The sequence below is a fragment of the Lontra canadensis genome, unplaced genomic scaffold (genome assembly GCF_010015895.1).
Source record: "Lontra canadensis isolate GAN:19392208 unplaced genomic scaffold, GSC_riverotter_1.0 scaffold110, whole genome shotgun sequence".
In the NCBI taxonomy this organism is placed as follows: Eukaryota; Metazoa; Chordata; class Mammalia; order Carnivora; family Mustelidae; genus Lontra; species Lontra canadensis.
Genome location: NW_022631104.1, coordinates 681,731 through 704,346, shown reverse-complemented (window position 1 = coordinate 704,346; position 22,616 = coordinate 681,731). Strand labels below are relative to the sequence as shown.

At 58.0% G+C, this 22,616-nt stretch overlaps 4 protein-coding genes across 4 annotated transcripts in view; 2 read left to right on the top strand and 2 right to left on the bottom strand.

Annotated features, from left to right (window-relative positions):
* The window catches only part of KIAA0753 (KIAA0753 ortholog), a 41,223-nt gene extending 28,376 nt beyond the window's left edge, over window positions 1-12,847 (bottom strand). Inside the window, exons 1-5 of the mRNA XM_032839817.1 lie at window positions 12,679-12,847; window positions 7,710-7,872; window positions 3,892-4,483; window positions 1,310-1,416; window positions 200-262 (exon numbers count right to left, since the gene is read on the bottom strand). Coding sequence (XP_032695708.1) covers window positions 200-262; window positions 1,310-1,416; window positions 3,892-4,483; window positions 7,710-7,802 — 855 coding nt within the window. The 5' untranslated portion in view covers window positions 7,803-7,872; window positions 12,679-12,847. The remainder of the gene's footprint in view (window positions 1-199; window positions 263-1,309; window positions 1,417-3,891; window positions 4,484-7,709; window positions 7,873-12,678) is intronic.
* LOC116856436 (uncharacterized protein Rv2082-like) lies at window positions 9,620-10,522 on the top strand. Its single transcript, XM_032839818.1, is given in 1 exon segment — window positions 9,620-10,522. A coding segment is annotated over 1 exon segment (903 nt).
* Window positions 12,840-14,816, top strand: TXNDC17 (thioredoxin domain containing 17). The gene is made up of 4 exons (XM_032839819.1): window positions 12,840-13,254; window positions 13,506-13,587; window positions 13,973-14,048; window positions 14,636-14,816. The coding sequence occupies exons 1-4, from the start codon at window positions 12,855-12,857 to the stop codon at window positions 14,702-14,704; spliced, it is 627 nt and encodes a 208-aa protein (XP_032695710.1). The 5' UTR covers window positions 12,840-12,854; the 3' UTR covers window positions 14,705-14,816.
* A 1,387-nt stretch (window positions 14,817-16,203) lies between these two features.
* MED31 (mediator complex subunit 31) lies at window positions 16,204-21,827 on the bottom strand. The gene is made up of 4 exons (XM_032839963.1): window positions 21,739-21,827; window positions 21,144-21,221; window positions 20,768-20,864; window positions 16,204-16,406 (listed from the first exon to the last, which is right to left on the bottom strand). The coding sequence occupies exons 1-4, from the start codon at window positions 21,764-21,766 to the stop codon at window positions 16,214-16,216; spliced, it is 396 nt and encodes a 131-aa protein (XP_032695854.1). The 5' UTR covers window positions 21,767-21,827; the 3' UTR covers window positions 16,204-16,213.
* Window positions 21,828-22,616: the final 789 nt, after the last annotated feature.

Genomic DNA, 22,616 nt, shown 5'->3' with positions numbered 1-22,616 from the left:
AGAATCTATTTTCAGAGTCTGCGCCCTGGAGGGCCACCCCAAATGCAGGATATGTACGTGGCTCGTGTCCCCCTAGACACATTTCTGTAAGAGCCGCGCACCCATTACTGTGGAGAAGCCACGCACACAGTCCCCCCCGTACGCTGGAAATGCAACTTATCGACAAGCAGTACTCATGGTGGCAGAACTGCGCCAGCACCTTCTTCGTGTGTCTGGTCTCACGTGGGCTCAATTTATCCAACTCTTCCTGGATCTCCTTCACCTGTTCCGTAAAGGGGGAAAGTGAAGGCCTCAGACCCGTCCGCAGACCTGTCTTGCTCAAATATAACCACTATTTAATTCAAGTCACTTGGAATGAGACAAGGCCCTCCACTCGTGACCCGAAACACAGTCCCCGGCTTCCAGTTCGAGACAGTGAACGGAGCACGGTGTTCCCCTCCCATCCTTGGTCCCAGTGTCACGGGAACATCCCAGGAGGGAGTAAAGGTAAAAGTAAAGGTAAAGTAAAGTAAAAGTAAAGGCAGCGCTGGGAAGGGGGGAGGCCACGCTGGGGCGTGGGCTGTACTGTGTCCAGAGAGCCCTGACAGGGTCAGGTGCGTGTTCTGGAACGACTGCAGGGGCAGACATGTGGACAAGCCCAGGACAATACGGAATAAAGTCTAACTCAGGTAATTCCCTTCAAATGAAAACATTTGGCTTTCGGTTCAAGCAATAAAGCCAACATGTGATTTAAGTGACAGGAAAGGAGTCAAAAGTGAGTTCGTGAGGAAGGCACCACAGTCAGCACAGACTTGTAGAAGCATTGCAACATAAGCAACGTGAGTGTCTGTTCACGAGCCAAGAAACAAGACCCTCAGCACGCCTCCGCCGTCGCCAGGAGAGGAGATAGCCACGTGACCCACAGTACTCGGTGTCCGGCCCCACACGGACAGGAGGCAAGTGTGCAAGTGACGAGGCCCCGTCCCTCTAACCCTGGGAGCCAGCCGGGCCTGGGGGCTTCAGGGTCCCCAAGCCACTGTCCACCAGACTCTGCCCAGAAACAGGTGCTGTACCAGCACCACTTTCCGGAGGACTCACACAGGTTCGCAAGAACCTATGACCCCATGAAACCAAAAACCACCTTGAAGGATGTCACCCCATACCTGCCGTACACAGATGCACGTGACGGCAGACGACAGAAGAGGGACCGCAGGGCCACACATTCAGGAAACTGAGTGTCCACAGTGCAGCAGAAGTCACACGGGACACTGTGCTTGTGCCACTGCGACGGGGCCCCCCACGCCAGTGGCCGCTCCCCCGCTCCCCATACCTGCTGCTGCAGGACATACAGCATCCGGGCCGAGCTCACGGCCTGTTCCTGCCTCCTGACGCGGGCGCGCCGCTCCTCATCAGGGTCCAAAGCCACTTGCAACCTGTCTGAAAACAGCGTTTCCCCAAAAGTGGATTACACGCTACATATGGAAATGCACGAAAATGTCCATTATTCCGAGACATCATGAAGTTGAAGAGCTCTAGTTCTATTTAAAAAAAAAAAAAAAAAAATGGGGCCCCCACCACAAATTCTCCACCAGCCAAGAAGGGAGGAAGGAACGGGCCAGAGTGGACTCGGTGGGAAGATGCAAGGACCTCCAGCTGAGCTCCCGCCGCTCTGGTCCGGGAACCAGACCCCCAGGGGACAGCCTCGGCCACTGCCAAGCGCCGCCCACCACTCTGAAGTTCTTTCTACTGAGCCCAAACCAGTGATGCTTTCTATTTTTTTCAGAAACCCTTTACTGCCCTATTTACTGTTCAGCAAGATTTCTCTGATACTTTCTTATTCTGAGTCCGACAGAGAAATCCTTTCCTAACGCATTAAGATTGCTCAAATGTCCGAAGCCCTGCGTGTCTGTCAGGGAGACCCTCACACGTGGTTCACAGAACACGCACTGGGAGAAGCCATTTCTGGGGGACTCAGCTGCGCAGGCTCCCGTCGCCGAGGCAGTGGTTTTCCAATACATTTATCCCGAAAAGGGTCTGATGCAAAATTCCAGGATACAAGTCAGGAAAAGCCGTGTTTTATTAGTGCAAGTGTATTTTATAATTACAAATATTTAACATTTATTCATTAAGAAGCCAAATTATGGGGGTAAAAAAGAAAGAAAAAAAAAAAAAGAAAGAAGCCAAATGATGAAATAATCTTTTTCATCAAAAAAGCAACACACTGAGATCAGGAGTTGTGGGTACAGACACCGGGTCATGGAGCGACAAGCCAGACCTGCGTCTCACGTCAGCCATGCACCGTGGAGAGATGCGGGCGCCGCACATATGCACAAATGTCACGGATGCTGGCTCTGACGGGACTCCGAGCTGCCGCCTTGCAGGCAGTTCTCAGACAGCCGGTCCACGGAGCCACCCCCGGGGAGCACCCCTGGGCACGTCAGGGTCCCCGGAGGGTGGTCCGCAGAGGGGCCGCGGCAAACTGTGCCCAGCCCACGAAAACTAAGCGCAGAAATGTACAGTGTGCACGACGGGTTTTTACAGCTACTTGCCACTGTGGTGACACTTCCCGCTACAGTTCAGAACGTATGGGTTTGGGACAAACTGAAATTTTAAACTAAAAAATAAACAAACGGGGGGGTGCCTGGGCGGATGGGCTGGTTTCGCCTCCGATTCCTGATTCTGGCTACAGTCAAGCTCCTCACAGTCCCAGGACCGAGCCCCGTGCTCAGCCAGGAGTCTGCTTGCCACTCTCTCTCCCTCTGCCCCTTCTCTGCCCTCACATGTGCACACGCACTCTCTCTAAAATAAAGTCTTGAAAGACAAAATAAACGAGAAATCACCCAAGCCGGTCCTGCCCCAGAGAGTTTGAGGAGCTCTCTGGAAAGGTCCCGGGTCAGGCCACATCGTCAGAGTGGGGGTCCCCGTGGCTCCGTCCCCGGACAGCACAGCTTCCAGCACAGGAGGCCACGGGGTGACCCGGCGGCCCACAACAAGGAACGGCATTAGACACAAGCCGCGACACTCCTGCCACCACCATGACATTGCACGACACACTCACCAGGAAGACAGGGGACAAAGCTCTTTCTCAGCCAGCCGTGCTGTTTCAGACCTTGTGAACTCTGCAGCAACCCCCTCGTCCCCTCAGCCGGCCGCTCGGAAGCGCAGACACAAGTCCAGTCTGCCCCGTGCCGCCATACCCTCGCCTGCGTTCTGCGGTCGTGCTGTTGGGCCACATCTATCTCGGGAAGGCAGCATAAACTCCCCGTGGCACCTGCATGTGTCTGCAGAGGGTCCCCACAGACCTGGGGGGTCCTAGTCGTGGTCCCCAGGGCTGCTCAGCCCCCCGCTCCTTGCAGCTGGGAAGCTGGGCTCCTCTCTCCGAACCACCAGCCTAACCCAAACCCGCCACCAGGAGATGGGGAAACACAGGGCAGAGCGCACTGAGCAACTGTGGGGAACGGTGTTGAGAACCACGCACCGCCCTTGTGCTTGGAGGTCAGATGCCCCCCCATGCCCTTGGTCCCCGTCCCAGGTCCATCCAAACGCTGCCACCGTGCAAACGGCTTTATCGAAGCATGCACACACGATGCTCCTTTCTGGACAAGCTAAAGATCATTCTCCAGAGCAGAACACGGCAGGAGGGTCTGCGTTCGGGAGCCATCGGACCCGAGGTTGACAGCAGGTGCCCGACGGCGAGGCGTCACCAGCCGATGTGGCAGCCTGCAGAACAGGGCGGTGTCGGGCACCTCTGCCTGACGGGGGCCAGGGCAAGGCCAACTCCCAGGAGGACAGACTCCGGTCAGACCCTTGGGCCACCTGCCCTGTGGGCCCTGCTCGCCGCAGGGAGGGGGTGGACTAACCCGGACGAGCGTGCTGGGCCGTCCCGCACCCGCAGAGTCTGGCTGCTCTCACCTTTCTTCGTGACCTCTTCCATCTTGTGGATGCAAGCGCTCAGCTCCCTCCGGAGCCGCTGCACGTCCAGCAGCTGCTGATGGCTGCCGAGCTTGGGGCGGGGCTCCAGGCCTGGGTCACGGGTGGGGGGCGAGTGGGGCACAGCCAGGTGGGCCTGGGCCGGACGAGGTGTGTACAGATACACCTTGGCACCCGCGCAGGACGTTCCCACCGTGGACGGCTGGTGGCCGCAAGGACACATGTCCCGGCTCCCCGGTTCCTTCCTCTGCACGCTGGGCTCGGGGACCTTGTGCGGACGAGAGAGCCGGGGCTCCCCGCCGAGCCGGCACCGCCCGACACGCTCCTCCAGCTGCCTGCGCTTCACGTCCCTCTTGGCCAGGTGCACGGCGTAGCTGAGCCGCTCCTCCGAGATGACGGAGAACGAGGCCGAGCCGCTCCCGTGGCCACCGCCATGCCAGCCCGCATCCTCACGGCCGTAAGACTCGCGGTACGAGTGCTTCAGCTTCTCGATCCGGATGGCGTGCGGGCAGGAGTAGCGCACGGCCAGGGTACCGGCGTGCTCGGGCATGCTCCTGCTGAACTGCAGCTGGTTCTTTAAACAAAACAGACGAGTGCAAGAGCCCATGAGCAAAGTGCGTCCCACATGCTGTGCGTCTGAGGCCCCATTTCCAACTTCCCTGCACGACCCTTAGTGCTAAGACGCACTCTCCTGTGGGGACCGGGGCAGCCACTCTTGGACACCCCTGACCTCATCACATGCCTGCGGTCCCTGCTCACGTCCCCAGGCCACGGTCCCACCCTGCCCCTCCCAGCAGCACACGGGCTGCTCCTCCGAAAGGCAACCTGCAGAGCTTCACACAGTGGCCCGTGGGGACCCCTGCCCCTCACCCCCCATTACCAACCCCATATGGTCTCAAAAGGTCAGGCTCTGGCAGAGACAACGCAGGTGGCATGAGCTCTGCAGACACAGCCCCCGGACACCCCGCCACACAGGAGCTGCCATCAGATGATGCTGGCTCCACCATGACCTTGACCCCGCACCCGAGGGCATCCCGCACCCCCAGGTCCACATACCCCTTCCCACGCAGACCTCAAGCTTTGTCCTTTTAACTATAATAGGTATAAGTTTTGTTTGGTTTTTCCCTTAAGAAGCAGAGGCGTGTTTCCAAAGGCTAACATTGTCATTTTTCATGGCGGCTTTTTCCAAAATCCCACAAATGGCCCTCAACCTTCTTAAGCACTTAGATAGTTCCAGGTTTCCACTAACAGAAATAGGACTTAAAATAATATCTCCACGCATTCAGCTGTTTTCTCATTTTTTTTTAAGTTTTGTTTTGTTTTAATTACTTGACAAAGATCACAAGCAGGCAGAGAGGCAGACATAGAGAGACTGGAGGAAGCGGGGCTGGATCCCAGGACCCTGAGATCATGACCTGAGCCGAAGGTAGAGGCTTAACCCACTGAGCCCCCCAGACCCCCCTTTTTTTCTCATTTTAAAGAATTTCTTTAGGATGGAGTACCCGTTCCGGGATTACAAGTCAAGGACAAGGAGCGAGTTTATGACTGCGGGCCCAATGGCTGGTCAGCAGCCCAAGTCCCTGCCTCCACTGCAAGCCCTTTGCCCCGTGGACGGCCTCCCGAGCCTTGTAATAAAGGGTGTTTTTGCGTCACATGACGAAGGGTCCATTTAAAATGAACCCGCTGTGGTCAGACTTCAGGAAAGTATTTCGGACACAACTTTAAGGCCTCCCTGGAGATTCTGAGAGAAGAAACAAAGGGTCATCGTCTAAAGGGCGCGGACTGACGGACATCCCGTGAGAGGTACAGCCTTGTCTGGACAACGTCTAACCTGCAAAAGTAAAAATAACCAGAATGCCTTGGGGGGTGGGGAAGAGCCCAAGCTCGTGTGTGCATGGGTGTGTGTGTATGTGTGAGCACGTGTCCCATGGGTGCGTGTGTACGTGACTGCATGCTTGCACGTGTGTGTATGTGTTAGCACGTCTTCACATGGGTGCATTGTATGTGTGAGTGCATGTGTGCACTGGGGTGCGTATGTGAGTGCTCACGTGTGCATAGCTTGTGTGTACGTGTGAGCGCACGTGTGTGCATAGGTGCGTATGTGTGAACGCATGTGTGCACATGTGTGCATGTGTACATGAGTGCACATGTGTGTGGTGCGTGTGTACGTGAGAGCACATGTGTGCCCATGGGTGCGTGTGTACATGAGCACACGTGTGCACATGTGTGCATGTACATGTAAGCACATGTGTGTGCCTGTGGATGCCTATGTCCGTGTGAGCACACGAGTGCATATACGTGTAAGCGCATGTGTGTACAGAAAGACAGAGACACAGGGGAGACGAAGGGGAAATGTACTTGGAGGGCTGACACTTGGGGAGTCTGCAAGAAGCGTACCCAGGAATTCCGCATACCACTGCTGTATCTTGTCAGTCTCAAACTACATCAATATTCTTCCTCAATTTTCTTGGTAAACTACAACGAGACATTCCTTCACACCCAGCAGAAGGGCCCTAATTTAAAAAACCAACCCAGGCTGGCAAAGACACGGAGCAACTGGGGCACTCGGTCATTGTCAGTAGGGACGGGTGATGGCACAGCCCCAGGAAGAAGGTCTGCTGGTTTCTTAAACTAAACACATGCCGTCCCACGTCCCGGCAACTTCACTCGCCGGTATGCGCCTGAGATGTGAAAACACCTTTACAAACAGAGATGTACCAGGAACACATGCCATCCCACGTCCCAGCGACTTCACTCGCCGGTATGCACCTGAGATGTGAAAACACCTTTACAAACAGAGATGTACCAGGAAGCCCCCAGTGGCTGCATCTGCAGGAACCCAAACCAGCAGCCAGAGAACAAATAGCCGGAGCTCCTACCGGGGACACCGCTCGGTGGTCCAGAGCAGCCGCGCTGGCAGAGCTCCAGACGTCACGCCCAAAGCAGCCTGACACACGAGATCCCGTGGCACAGTATTCCATTCACAGGAAGGCCTGGAACAGGCAGAACCCATCTACGGTGCAAAGAATCCCAATGCTAGTGGCCACGGGAGGGCAGGAAGGGGCGGGGGAGACCTCTCTGGGGAAACGGCAAAGACCCTGCCTGACGGAGGAACATGCAACACTTCTTATGCGTTCGTCAAAACTCAGTAAATGTGACAACACGCGTACATTCTGGTGTATTCATTTCAGATGTGAAGTTTGTGTCAGAAGAAAAAGCTGAAATTCTCAGAACGAGCTCCAAGAACAAATTCTAGCATGTAATGTGCATACCAAGGCATGCCGGGTGCCTGTGTCTGCACCGGACGCCCACGTGTACTGGGGCAAGATGGGCTGACGGACGGACTCTGGAGGGCAGACGCGCGATGAGACAAGCACAACGCAATCATCCCGCAACTTGGGCGTTCGCTGCAGAATCCAGCGTTGTTGTGGGAAGATTTTCATACATTCAGTGTTGGGGGAAAACCCTTTTTGGGGACAACTGGGTGAAGCGGAGGGAAAATGGGCTATTAGATTGTATCAGGGAATGGTTTTGGGTCCACTTTGTTAGGTGCGATATTGGTTAGGCAAGAGAGCTCACTTTTAGGCCTATCCTAAAACACCTGAGTATTCCAGAACATCTAGAAAGGAAGCGCCGTGACTCCTGCAGCCGCCTCAGGAGCGGGTCTGCAAGCACCCAAGAGAAAACACCACCACTGAATCTTGAAGGTGGCTTAAATGGTGTTCACTGCCCATTTCTTCCCACTTTTGTTCAAAATGTTTCACGACAGAAATCTGAAGACCACAAGGCAAGAGAACTACCTGGGCCTGGAGGGTCCTGGGGTCGCTGCTCCCATGTAGCTGGACGCAGGCTGCCAGGTGAGCCCCGGCAGCGGCTGGCCTGCCCGGGCCCATCCGGTCAGAGCGCTCGGGGCGCTGCAGAGAGCCCAACCGCCGGCCGGCCCTGCTCTCCCCAGGTCATCACCTACAACGAGAGAAAGCTGCTTCAGAGCCGCAGCACGAGGAGGCCAACGCGGCACCGAGCCCGTGCAACGACATTCCGGAGACGCCCACAGCGGCCTCACGAGTGGCAGCGAGGGCTCCAGGACTGGCACCAAAGCATGTTCCCTTTGGGAATCCTCCTCTCTGAGAGAATATGGGCACAGTGTTCTAACGACTCAATGCTGAGCCGCTCCAGGTGTCAGATCTCAAGGGTCACCCAGAAGACCGGAGCTGCAGCTCAGCGGGCAAGCACCCTCCCGCACGGCGTCTCACCGACACACGGTCCGCGTGCACACGAGCCCGGAGTGCTAGTAAGACAGCGCCAGCTCCGCACGCCCAGGCAGCTCCCGGGACTGTGCAGGACTCGGAGAAGGCCTGCTGGGGGTCTGCGGAGTGAGCTGGAACCCCTTGCCCACAGCGGGCAGAGACAGGAAGGCAGTCTGGGAGCTGGCGTGGGCTGGGCCCCCCACCCCCAGACACCACGGCACCCCTGCGCTCAGCACGAGCTCATCACCCTCTCGCCTCACGCTGTTATTTACCTACGCCGCAGGGTCAGTCCCATCTTCCCGGCTAGACAAGGCTCCCGGAGGGGAAGGACCTGTCCTGCTCTTCTCTGGTATTTCCCACAACACTGTGCTTGGAGCGTGACAGACACGTGAACTCAACACGTGTTGAATTAAGCTGATTTTCCACAAACTGACTAGTTTTCAATGTACTGGGGTATTTGTTCTGTCAAAGAACCCTATGGTAAATCAGTAGGGAAATCCAGGTCTTAAGAAAAAACCCCTAATTTCAGCTTTTGAGTAAACCCAAGGTTCACAGACAGGATTTGCTTCCAAAGAGACACATCGGCAGGAACATCAAGGCAGCTGTTCGAGACCCCCGATTCCTAGAGCTGTCGAGATGGGAGGGGCAGGTGAGCGAGCGACCCCGCTGCTGGCTGACCCCACCACAGTCCAGGGGCTGTAGCCACAGAGTCACGTGGCCCGCAGAGGCGGATGAGCCTGTCCGCAAGTCTGACGAGGTTGGCCCCTTCCCACTCTCCGCCAGGAAACACTAGGTGATACTGAGTGACGCCACACACGCACATACACAAACACAAAGTCCAGGGACACCCACCCCCACGCTGACCCCCTGTACAAATGCCCGGGACACCCCTCTCTTTGCAACCTGTTCCCTCTCTGCCACTCCAGGAAACCTCCCGGTATGTCACCCAACATCCCCTAGGACATCTCTACGAAGCCTCTCGCTCCAATCCTGAGACACCCCGACAAGCTGTGTCTCAGTCCATATCCCAGGCCAGACCTCCCCCCACCTGTCCCCTCCCGCAGAGCCCAGGACCCCCCCCACTTGCTCCCTAACGTGCTACTGGAAGGCCCCCTCAACCGGCCCTCCCCCACAAGGTGCTCTCCCAGAGGGCTCCCCCTCCCCCTGGCTCCAGATGCTCCTCTGGCCTGGCCCCCCCACCCTGCTGCGGGGGAACCCTGAAACGGCTGATGCCTGTTTCCGGCCTTGAAACTAGGGGCGCCCCCACCGCGTCAGGCACCCCCACGGCAGTTCTAGTCCCAGATGCGAAGCACATGCTCTCGTGGTCGGCCTCTCCCCCGCCAGGCCTCGGGCAGCTCCACAACCTGGTCCCACAGCCATGGGTGCGAGACACCCCCGCCGCCTGGCTCCCTGGGGCCAGCTCCACATTTCTGCCTCCTACCTCCTCCCCCGAAGCTCCCTCCATGGACTGTCTCCTCGGCGCCGGGAGGCCCGAGGCAGCCGCAGCGGTTTCTTCTCCCGTACACCCTGTCACCCACACCGCGGCAGGCGCGCGTCCCGTCACAGGAACCCCTATAGCTGCGAGCATCCCTAAAGACACAGGCACCCGCACAGCCTCAGTGGCTGGTCCGCTGGGTCTCCTCCTCCACGGGCCCAAGACCCCATCGGAGCCAGTCGCCCCACCGGCAGCTCCTGCAGCCCTGGCAGCAGTGGGCGTGTCCGTCACCAGTCTCTGTCCCCACATACCTGAGAAGTCCCCAGAGCAGGAATCAGCCATCATCGGCCCATAGGCGCCCACAGCCACGGAAGGGCCAGCAGCCGTGGGCATCTCAGCAGCCCGTTTCCCTCCCAACAAGCCTGAGGGGCCACCAGGCCCCAGACTTTCCCCCGTGGGCACGGGCATCCTGGCGGTGCTGGGCACCCGCATCCTTGTGGGAGCCCAGGCGTCCGCAGGTCCTCCTGCTGTCTCCCTCTCCCCCCACAGGCCTGCAACACTTCTGGCAGTGGACTCCTCCAGGACAGGCCTGGGTGTGCTGGGGGCCACGGGCGCCCCACCAGCTGTGGACACCTCTGCAGTCTGCCTCCTTCCTGGCAAGCCGGTCTCCATCCCCAGAGGACCAGACACCCTGGCAGCTGTGGGCACCTCGGCAGTCCCAGGCACCCTGGCACTCGGTCTCCTTCCCCAAAATCTCGGGACACCCCTGGGGCCTGTCTCCTCCCTGAGCCCAGGTGCTTCAGGAACCCCAACATCCTGTCTCCTTCCCCACGACCCGGGGAAACCCGCAGAGCCAGCGTCCTCCCGCACAGACCACAGTTCCTCAGGAGCTGCAGGGACCCCTGCTGCCACCGGTGCTGCAGGGCTCTGAACCCTCTCCCTCAGGTTCAAGACCTCTCCAGAGCTGCCTTCCTGCCACGCAGGGCCAGACACCCACACCGCGGCAGGCACCCTGGCAGGCCCCCTTCCAGGCCCAGGCATACCCACCGCTGGGGGCACCCCTGCCGGGGCACACCTGTGCTTGGGCAAAACTGCAGCCTCAGGCATCCCCTGCAGGTCAGGCCACCCCACAGCCTGTCTCCTTCTGCACAGACAGGGGTCGTCGCCACAGCCGGCCTCCTGATCCGCGGGCCCAGGAACCCCTGAAGCTATAGGCACCAGCGCCTCTTGCTCCCCCACAGCCGGCCTCTCCCACAGGCTCACGACGTTCCTGGACCCTGTATCCTCCCCATCGATCCCAGGCACTGCGTCAGCCAGAGGCACCCCCAGAGCCTGCTGCCTCTCCCACAGGCCAGGGACACCTCCATAGCTCTCCTGTTCTCCCAGGATTCCTGGTGGTACCACCACAGCCTGCGACACCCCCACAGGCTGCTCGGTCCCCCAGAGACCCGGTACATTCCCAAAGCCTGTCTCCTTCCCCAGAGTCGGAGGTACCCCCATTCCCGGCCCTATACCCCACAGGCCTGGAGCACCCCCAGGGCCTACCTCCTGCTCATCACGGCCACTGACCTCTACGGTCTGTGCAGCTGCCCACGGCCCCGGGTCACCTCCAGACCCGGTCTCTACCCACACGCCCTGTCCCCTCTCCCTGAATCCTGGGTCACCCTCACATCTGGCTTCCTCTTCCATAGCACAAGGCACCCCAACAGGCTGTCCAACACCCCATATGCCAGGAACACCCCCAGAGCCCATCCCCTCCACGGCCTGCCTCCTCTGCCACGTGCCCAAGGCACCCACAGAGGCTGCTTCCTCCTCCATGCCTCTGTGTGCCCCCATAGCATCAGGCATCCTCGCAGCCTGTCCCCTTCCCCACAGGCCCGGGGTGTCCCCACAGACCGCTTCTCGGGCCAGTGCCCCCGGCACCTGCGCCCGCTGCCCCCCGTCCCACAGATCCGGAGCAGCCCCACAGTCCACCACTCTCTGCACAGCCTCAGGCCACCCCATGGCTCCAGGCACCCCCAAAGCCTGTCCTCTCCTCAGCAGGTATGGGATAATCCCGGAACTTGTCCCCAGGGCTGCAGGCACACCCCGGGGAAGCAGGCCCATGGCCTGTCCCTGCCCACACGAGCCCGAGGCCATCGCACAAACTGCCCCTAGCCCCACAGCTGCAGATCCTCCCGGGGCCCCGGGGGCTGCCCTGGCCTGCCCTTCCACCCAGGGCCCTGTGAGGCCAGCCGGGCTTGTTTCCACCCAGGAAGCCCGGCCAGGGACACCCCTTTCCACGGGACCCTCCCCCGCAGACACCGGGTGGAGCTCCACCCTGCTTCCCTCCCCGCGGCCCGAGGCTGCCCTCATGGCGCGCACCTTCAGCCACAGCTCCAGGATGCTCTCGTGCCCCGCGGAGCCCGGGCGGCCTTTCCGCTCACAGCCCCGGGGGCTGTAGTCAAGCACGCCCTCCTCCTCCCGCCCGGCGCCGGTCACCCACACTGACCCGACGGGCCCCACCACCTGCGGCTCCCCCACGGCCCCGTCCACCCACACGGCCCCAGGGTCCCCCGCCGCCTCGGCCGGGCCCGCAGCCCCAGGGGTCCCGCCAGCCCCCCGCTCGTTGGCGCCCGCGGCCCTGGCCTCGGCTCTCCTCCCCCGCGGCCGCCGCCAGTCCCGCAGGCGGTCGGCGCTCACGCAGCGCGTCTCCCAGGCCGCGGGGGGCGGCCGGCGCCCGGCTCCCCGGCCTCTGGGCGTCCCCGCGGCGCACCTCCTTCCCCACGGCCACCCGCGCCCGCGCCCCGGCCGGCTGGGCCCCACGCAGCTGTCGGCCGCCCCATTCATGGCTGCAGCCCTGCGCGCGCCTCCCCGCCCGCCACCGCGGCCGCCGCGCACACGCACGCACGCACTCGCGCTCCGGCCGCCGCGGCCCGACTCCAGCTCGGCCCCCGCCCGGCCCCCCGGGAGCGCCCGCGGCCGCCGCAGGAGCGCGAGTGACGGGGACGGCGGCGGGGACGGCCCCGGCTCCGGCTCTCCCGGGCCCCGGGTCCGCGGCTGCGGGCACGGCTACCCAGAAACCCCCCAGCCCCGGCCCGAGCCCACCTGGCCTGGGACGCGGCGCGGCTACCGGGAGGCGGGCGGGGGACCCGCTAGGCCGCGCTTCCGGCCGCTCGCCCGGTCGCCATGGCAACGGCGCAGGGCGGCCTGGGAGCCGTTAGGGCGCCCGAGCCGCCAGGGGTCCCGGGGCTGCGCGGCGGCAGGCTGGGCGGCCGGCGCTCATGGGGCCGCGGCCGGGGCCGGGGCGGCTCCGGCAGAGGCTCGGCGGCCTGCGCAGGGCCGGCGCGGACGGCGCGGACAAGCGAGCGCGGACGGGCGGCGCCGACGCGGTGTGGCCGCCCGAGGCCCCCGTAGCGCCGCGGAGCCCCGGGCCCCGCCCCGCCGCCAGCCCGGCCGGAAGCAGCCGCGCCCCGCCCCGCACGGGGCCCCGCCCCGAGACCGCGGCCGCGCCCCCCGAGATCCCGGCCGGCGGAGCGATGGCGGGCCGCGAGGAGCTGAGCGTGCGCGGCTTCGAGGAGTTCAGCCAGGCCGTGGAGCGGCACCGCGACAAAACCATCTTCGCCTACTTCACCGGCTCCAAGGACGCGGGCGGGCAGAGCTGGTGCCCCGACTGCGTGCAGGGTGAGGCGGGCTCGCGGGCGGCCACGGGCCCGGCGGGGGCAGGGAAGCGGCGGACGAGGGGGCCCGGCGCGCCTCCGGGTCCCCGCCGGAGCCCGCGCACCGCGCCAGGCCCCGAGCGCTCACTCGCGCAGGGGATCGGTGTTCGCCCGGAACGGGCTCCGGACCCGCCTGCCGCCCCCTGCAGCGGACGGGCTCTCGGTGCCGGCTGCCCCGGCGCGTCGGGGCTTATCTTAGGTCTTTTCCGTTTCCAGCTGAACCGGTCGTTCGAGAGGGGCTGAAGCACATGAGTGAGGGGTGTGTGTTCATCTACTGCCAGGTGGGAGAGAAACCCTAGTAAGTGCCGATTCCCTGTTCCAGACGCGCACTAGACATGCGCAGCTCAGGTGTGCAGGGCCTCGGGACAGAGGTCTCGGTTCTCGGTGTAGTCGGTAAGTCCCGCTGTTAGGAGTGATTAAAGACAAATTCTGAGTACTTAGCCATTGCAGGTGATGCAATGCGTCTGGCCTGGTTTTAGTCCAGAACCTAACTGTCTTTACCTTTATTTTATGTTGTTTTCACGCTCTTAAGGAAAACTGTGCAGAGTCGCAAACAAAGTCAGTCCTCAAGGCTCGATAAACGTTTGCAACAAAAGCAATGAGTTCTAACAGACTAGATGTAGGAATGTATCAAATATTAAGTAACCTGTGAGAAACCTGATCACCTCTTCTTTTCAAAATAGTTGGAAAGATCCAAATAACGACTTCAGAAAAAATCTGAAAGTGACAGCAGTGCCTACACTACTTAAATACGGAACAGTAAGTGTCTTTCCTTTCATTGTGCTGGGGTCTCAGCTCACCCTCGTTAGAAGAGATCTTGACATTTTCATCCCAAGTAGCACATTGGTGTTCAGAGTGCATGAAAAATACACCACCTGGCTGTCCATCCCTATGGCCAACCCCAACAAACTGTTAATAACGCACGTATCTAGGTAGTCAGTCTCTGTCATGGTTTCTGAAAGCCAGTCCATTTTAAAACTCTTGAAGCACGGCTCAGCATTCCTTACAACACCAGCAGTTGCTTTCCACTTAACCCAGAATTCTGGTCAAAAAGAAGGGGCACCTCCTCTAGGTTAGCCATGGCCCTGGCATCCTAAATTAAAAACTTGAGGGGAAGGGAATGGCACTGGACTTGCTGTCTCTCGTTGTAGTCTGCAGAGACAAGTGATTCATCTTAAGGCAAACAGCTTAACTATTTCCGAAGACCTGTTACAACTAGTTGATAGCTTCTGAATGGCATGGCTTCTCTGCTGTAAGATTTGTGTCACTCACGGCAGAACGCCACTTGTCCTCCTAATACCATGTTTGTAGCTGTGGCTTAAGATTAGACCATTCTTCTCTTACAGCCCCAAAAACTGGTGGAATCTGAGTGTCTTCAGGCCAACCTCGTGGAGATGTTGTTCTCCGAAGATTAAGATTTGATGATGGCAACTGTGTCTTGATGTCCTGATTTGCTCTAGTATGAAGGCAACTGCATACCTGCTTTGAATTCATGTTAGCAATAAAGAAATGATGATGTGAAACAAACTGGTTTCTGTCTAAATATAAAGTGCTATTAGGGACACCTGGGTGGCTCAGTTGTTAAGCTTCTAACTTTGGCTCAGGTCAAGACCCCAGGGTCCTGGGATCGAGCCCCGCATTGGGCTCCCTGCTCAGCAGGAAGCCTGCTTCTCCCTCTCCCGCTCCCCCTACTTCTGTTCCCTCTCTCGCTGTGTCTCTGTCAAATAAATGAACATAATCTTTAAAAAAAAAATGCCCACGAACTCTTCTGTTTGCTTGTAGTATGTGGGAATCTTTAAGATACAGGTAAGCTAAGTCTACAGCAGTGACAGTAATAGCACAAGGGCATGCATTACTAGAGGGGACAAAAGTATCTAAAAGCCCCTACCAGTGCAAAAAGCAAATTCCAAATCACAAAAGGAGTTCAGATCTTTTACCTTCAATGCCATGAACTGCCAAAGCGCGTTTGTCCTATAGCATCTTCTTTGGCTTTAGAACGTAGATGCTAGTGTGACCCGTTGAAGGAGAGCAGGGTGCCTCTAACCCAGCCTCTGCCCCCCACAGGCAGTGCAGTTCACTCTCTCAACGTGCTTCCCACTCTGGGTGAGGCCAGTGGTAGAGAGCGGTCAGAGCCCAGAGAACCCAGTGGTGGCAGGAGCCCCAGCCCAGGAGTCGGTGCCACTGATCACCAGTTCCTAGCTGTGTAACAGGAGGCAAGTTTCATAACCAGTCTATACCTCAGTTTCCTCCTTCACAGACAAGGCTGGTTCTGCCAGCGAGATGTGAATGGGACGACGCATGGATCGTAGCCCCTACCACGTAAATGTCAGCGGTGCTGGGTGACTGCACCTGGGTGAGGCTCCTCATCTTTATTCCGGTCCAAGGTCAAGAGTCCAGTTGGACATTAACCACCATCTTCCCCGCCATCACTAGGTCAGTGACCTAGCCATGTCCGGTCCTTGAAGCCCCCCCCTCCGCACAGCAAGCGGTTTCATAGGTGAGTCCTTCTGCGGGTCCTGTCTCTGGCCGAAGGAAATCACGGACTCCCTTGCACTCATTCTGTAGGTGAGAGGGGTAGGGCAGTTCACTGAGGGACAGAAGGTCGGAGGAGACGGACTTGCCCAGGCCCCACTGTACGTGAGGAACAGAGCTAGGCTTGGAGTTCGGGACATGTGGGGGCCCTCCCCGTGCCCCATCCCTCACTGCAGCCTTCCAGTGGTTTAAAGCACCTGACGTGTGTCTTTATTCAGTTGGTTGAGCTAATAATAACTTACAAACCCGCAGGAAACCAAAGTACAACTGTGTGACAGCAGCAGCCCACGAACAATACAAAGGGAGCTGGAGGGAGGGAGCCGGAGGCAAGGGCCCTCGCAGCTTCGGGTGCCCCCCCACACAAAGGGAGCCGGAGAGTCCGTGGCGGCGCCTCACTTCCCCGCGGCACTGTTCTGCTGCTGCTGCTCGGCCAGCGCCTGCTGCAGGCGCATGCGCTTCCGGGAGTAGTGCTGCCAGTGCAGGATCTGCTGCTCGTCGATGAACTTGGCGCACTGCGCGTTCACCAGCTCCTTGCGGAAGTGCTCGTACTGCAGCAGCTCCAACATGTGCAGACACTGAGGGTACCTGGTTCAGGGCCACAAGCTAATCACCAACACGGTTCAGGTCAGAAACGCCCAGCTGCAATCCAGACACTCACTCAGAAACGAAGGGCCGCCTACCAGTTCTACAACACTAACTCGGCTCACTTTGGGAGTACGGGGTTCTGCGCGTCCTGCTTCTGCCGGTCATCCCAAGTCAGCATGAAGCCACAGTTTCAAACGTGAGAAAACTTCAGTTCAGGGAGATTCAATACTGCCCAAGACCACACAGGAACGGGTAAGCAGAGTCAAACTCTGGGGGCAAACTCTGCTCTTCTAGTGGTGTCCAAGGTCAGGAATATGTACACTTTGGAACTTTAGTAATCATCTTTTTAATTGGTAACTACTGGTTTTCCATCAATAGTGACAAGGACAACTTCTATTCAAAATTGAGTCTGTTTTACAAAGAACTATGCATGGATCCTGTGTTCTAGTCTTACGCAGTGACTTACTTCTCATATACTCTTAAGACTGAGCAACCGAGTCGGTAAGTGCAGTGTAAAGAGAGCCAACTTTCCAACCATCAGAAAAGGAGTGCCAAGGAAGGGGGGAGGCTAGAATGGACCCTGTGTTACGGAACTACAACTGAAAACATCAGCATGAACCCCTGGCTTATCGCACAGAGACAAAGAAACAGACGAGGATTAGAAGCAGACACAGTGTATACACACACACACATACACACTCTCCCCTTCATGGCTGTGTGTGCCAAAAAGGGCCTAGAAGCAATGACCGTGGTGCCAATGAGCACATTCTGTGCCCAGATCATGGGTTTTTCAACAGCATTTTCCAGGGTTTCTTGGGGGAAATGGCTAATTCCTGGGCTAATGCAGGGAAAGTACGAGGTGAACCAGGAACATTATGTAGCACCAGAAAGTCAAGTGCTCAAAAAACTATGGGGATATGTCCCAAGCACTCAGGAGCCAATCTGAGGGGCCAAATCTGGAATCATTAGAACAAGAAAACACATAATTATATTCCAAAAAATAAAAATAAGAATCCATGCTAATATAACTCCTTTAAACAAATAATTAAGGAATAAGAGAATGCTCCTTCGTTAAACCTAAATTACAACTAGTAAGTGTAGAAAGAATGCTAGAAAATCACAGTAAAAATTGTTTCAGGCAAGTATCAACAGATGCTAAAATTAGTGGGTAAAAGTACGATATGAAACAAAGTATTTACATAGTCTCAAAGTATGTCCTCACAAGATACTTACTAAATGCAAGGGAAAACTAGTAACTTGATGTGGAGAAACCTGGCAGCCATCACCTCAACCAAGTGAGCAAAATGAACATCACCAGTAGTAGGTCAGAGACGACGACTCCGACGGGATACACCAAGAAGCCTATAGCACCACTTCTGGGTCACAGTCACAAGGCAGGGGCAGGGAAGGATCAAGAAACTCAGATTAAAGACTAAGAAGACACAAAGACAAAATGTAGCATAGTGGCCTAGACTGCATACTGTCCCAGACACAGGACATTAATGAGCCACTGGACATAATCAGAATGAGATCTGCAGACTAGATAATGTTCCCAGGAAGATGTGAACATTTACAATATCTGGGTGAAGAATATATACCTTCCTGTTTTCTAAGAGACATTATTTCAAATAGAAAAGACAAAATCCGAGTAAGTCGATTAAAAAGCTTCTACAGAGAGCGCCCAGAGCCAAAACTGTGAAGCAGGACACAAATGCCTAAAGTGTGAAAACAGTTCCTAGGGCCGGTGATGCACTCCCTAAATGCAGGGTCTGACTTAGTGGGTCTGCGTGGGGCCCGAGATCTACATTGCCAAACGAGCCCGCCAGTGACAGCAGCACTGCTGGCCTGAGGACCACACTGCACAGCGGGGCTGGTCCCAATGCCATCGCTCTGACAAAGGTGCGCTGTTTACACTCCGAAGACACAGCTGCCTGGGGCCGTGGCAGCTTCCCCTGAAATGCCCTGCTCACACCTAACCTGGCTCTTTCTTCCCTTTCCATGCGGGCACCGGGAGTTAAAAAGCCCTGGGCTTGAGGGGTGCCTGGGGGGCTGAGAAAATGCTCAGTGTATACTAAATGACAGAGTAGGAACTGGTAAATACTTGGACCAGCTACAATGACAGCATCAACCAACAAGAGGAAAGAAATGAGACGTAAATGGAGAATTCAGCGGCATGGCGAAATACTGAAGGGTTCGAGTGGGCATAAAATTCTCAGTGAGTCAGCAATATGCAGCCTTGTCCCTTCCCCCTGCAAAAAATTGTAACGAACTCAAGTTACACTTCTCGAAGGGTGATGCCCACATGCAGAAAAGAAAGGTATCAGCTCCAGCACACCCTGACCACTCTCAGGGTCTTGACTGAACAGGGAAAGGCACAACTGCAAAAACATCCACGGGGGGCGCCCGAGAAGCAGCTGAGGGGAGCCGAGAAGAGCGGACAGAAGCCGCCCCCCACAGGTGCGGGGCCTCGGTCCCGCTGGAGCGGGTGTGTCTGCGCACCGCAGCCCCTCATACCAGCCAGGCACTGACTTGGAGGCTCAAGGACCTGCAGTGTTTGGCTTTTCCAGGGTTCGGATCAGGGTAAGAGACCTCCCAATCTTCCAGCGGCAGAGACTACCACACAAACTCTGTGCAGACAGTGCAGACTGTATGCCCGCGGGGTCAACCCGCAACCTCTCCTGAATGTGCGTATCGGAAGGGCAGTTGCCTCCAGAGGGCATGGACTGGCTCGGGGTTCATTCAGGGACAAAACCGGAAACATGGGTTAAAGCTACACAGGGATGTGTTAAATCCCAAAATAAAGAAACTTTCCAGCATCCGGCTAACGGCGGAATCGGCTGTCCCTGAGTGGAGCAACAGGGGATGACTTGGTCCCCGGCCAAAGTGCAGGCAGCCACCCCAGCAACACTGTGGGGGAGACGTGAATTTGACTGTGCCTGTGGCTCCTTGTCCACAGACAGTCTCCAAGTCCACATACACACAACACCTAAGAAAGTCCTCTCTGGACTATTAGAGGAGCAAGTGACCGGTGATAAGGGACCAGGAAGGGTGCAAGGGTCCTGCTGGCTTTGTGAATCAGCAGACACCGATCAAAAAAGTGGCTTGAATAAAGGACAAGTTTGAATCATTTTCCTACCAAACACGGTTGTTTTAAAAAAAGAAAAAAGACAAGATGTTTCACTATTGTTTCCTGAGCACCTACTTAATACACAGCAGAGCTGAGAGTTCAAGGTTTAAACGAGTACAGTGCTTGGCACCGAGGTGGCCCTAAAAAAAGACAGCAGCTACAGACATCCTGGCTTGGTTTTGTTTTTTGGGTTTTCTGTTTACAAACTAAAGGTTTGTGGCAACCCTTCATCGAGCAAGTCTACAGGCACCATTTTTCCAACCACATTTGCTCACTTCATGTCTCTGGGTCATATTTTGATAATTCTCACATTTCAAACTTTTCAATATTGTATTCGTTATGGGGATCTGTGGTCATGACTCCCTAAAAGCTCAGACTACGGTTAGAGTTTTTTAACAAGATTTTTTTGAGGTACGTCCCCTTTTTTTGACTTAATACTATGGCACACTTAATAGCCTGTGGAGTAGTGTTAACATCACCTTTAAATGCACTGGGAAAACAAAAAACTCATTTGGCTCACTTTGGTAAAAGACTCCCTTTCCTGCACGGTCTGCAAGCAAACCCGCGCTCTCGGAGGTGTGCCTGTACTGAGAGTCAGGTAAGGCCACCTCCTCCAGAAAATCTTCCTTGTGAGCACCCCATGTCCTTTAATCTCCAGGCCCAGGCAATGCCCCTGAGTCTATAGATGGTGGGCTCCTTAGGGTCAGAAACCAGCTGAAACAAAGTAATTAACTGGCTTTTGTTTGTGTTTCAAACCAAGCAGCTACCTTGTTGATGCTAAGACTCTTACCCAGTACCCCCAGCCCCACACACACAGGGAAAGGTAAAGTCAAGGAACAGAGCCAGATCGCAGAGTTCTTCCAGGGAAAAAGACAGGACCTTGTTCTGCATGCAGTGGGAAGCCACTGAAGGGCTCTAAGCAAGAAAGGGTTGTGTCGTAATTTACACTTCTGAAAGATCGAGCTGGCTTCTGTGTAGAAAACTGTTCTGCTTGGTTTGGCCTGGGGGAGGGAGGACCTAGGAGGACGGAAGGAACAGAAGCAGGGACAACCAGGGAGTGGACCCGCAGTAATCCAAGCTGGAGATGAGAACATCCTGTATTAAGATGGAGGCGACTGAAACAAGTGGAGATTCAGAATGTATTTTTCCAATGTGAACCGAGAACACATGTGAGCTATCCATGTTCTGGAATACAACAAACTACACATATTAGGACTATAAAAAGCAAACTTACTTTAGATACTTGGCATATTCTGGTTCTTTCCAGTAAAGCAAGTACTTAAGATAGTTAACAAAAGCTTTGTCTTTGAAGTAACCTCTTTGGGCCAGAACTGAAAAGCATAAAAAAAAAAAGTCTGTAGAGCAAACCAACCCGGACGGCCGATGCGCGACCCCTACCGCAAAGCCTCCGCTCCGCAACCCCCCCACCGCCCACACACCCAAGTCAAAGCCCGAGCCCAGCCTGTTCAGCACGCACGCATGCGCCCGCACGTGTGCGCGTGGCTGTGACCCCCGGACCGCGTGTACATGGAAACAGGCACCGCAAGAGCCGCGACGCCTCCGCAGAGCACACTGGAAGCCGCCGGTGGCACAAGGGCTCAAGCACTTACAGTTCAGGTAGTTGGGGTTGGCTAAGCACTGCACGAACTCCAGTTCCAGCTGAAAGCGAAGTCGGTTCCCGGCATCGTCTAGAGGAAAACAGCCCAGACCGGCCGGAGTCAGGGTCACGGTCTGTCCCCCCGCGTGGCGAAGACAAGGGCAGCAAGAGCCGAGGAGCGCTCAGGTGTGCTTCCGCAGGGCTCCCCAGCGAGGACACAAGTGCCCCCACCGGGCAGGGTATTCACCCCTGGGGGCCACTGCTCCCAGGAGAGGCTGGGGGAGTCGAGCAGGGGCGTCAGGAGGCCAGGTGAGGGGGGGTGTCGGGAGGCTGGGGGGTCAGGAGGCCGGGGGGGGTCGAGAGGCTGGGGGAGTCGGGCCCGGGGGTCAGGAGGTTGGGGGGGGGTCGGGAGGCTGGGGGAGTCGGGCCCGGGGCGGGGGCGGGGCCGGGTGGCCGGGGAGCCGAGGGTTCAGGAGGCCGGAGGGGGTCGGCGTCTCTCGACGCCAGTGAGGTGAGGAGGACGGAGCCGCGGACAGGAAGCCCGGGGAGCGGGACAAGGCGTCTGGCCCGGGGCAGCGGTGTCTGCGAGCGCTCCGGGCGCCACTTACCCGTCTCCATAGCGACGGCCGCGGCCATCGCGAGCTAAGGCGCTAAGCCGTCACCGGCCCAAACAGCGACCGCCCTGAAGTTCCGGAAGCCACGCCCCCCTTCCTGTCGCGGGGCAGTGTGGGATGCGGGGCGGGGCGGGCCCGCGCATGCCCCGCAGGCGCCGAAGGGGCAAGAGGCGAAGTGGGTGTCCCCGAGCGCGGGAGGGGCGGAACCCCTGCGCGTGGAGCCGGGTCCGCGCTACCGCAGCCCCGCGATGCTTCCATCCTGGTGCCTGCGGTGACCGCACCCGGATGGCGTCACCCTCACCCTGGGGCTCCCCCGCGCGTCGGGAGCGCCTGCAGCGGGGACACGGCCCCCAGCTGTGTTGGGGGCCCCCAGCCGCGCTCACGGAGCCCGACCCCCGCCCCGAGACTCCCCGACCTGGGCCCGGGCGCAGGTGCGCGAGGTCGGGATGCGGCCGGCACCGTCCACCGCGCGGCGCCCGGGGCCGCCCCGCCACGGACCCCCAGAACCGCCTTCCGTGGGGGCCGGTGCAGGAGGCTCCGAGGCTCAGAGGCTGCAGCACCTGAGCTCACGGACAGGGAGGCTGCGGGCGGCTCCGATCCTGGGGACAGGGACCCACCGAAGCGGTGGCTGGCGGAGGGTACAACCCCAAACGCCTAGAGGCCGTTACCCCGCTGACGGGCCGGTCGGTGTCTCCGCCGAGCGCCCGCTGGGCTCGTGCGAGGTCCGCGGACCGCACCCCGGCCCCGCGTTCGTAGGTCAGCGGCGGGTGAAAGTGACACATCGCTCCAGCGACACCCGGACGCGGAGCAACCCCGGAAGGTCTCGGCAGGGGAGGGAGGTCTCCGCTGCCGCTTGGGCTGTGGACCGGGCA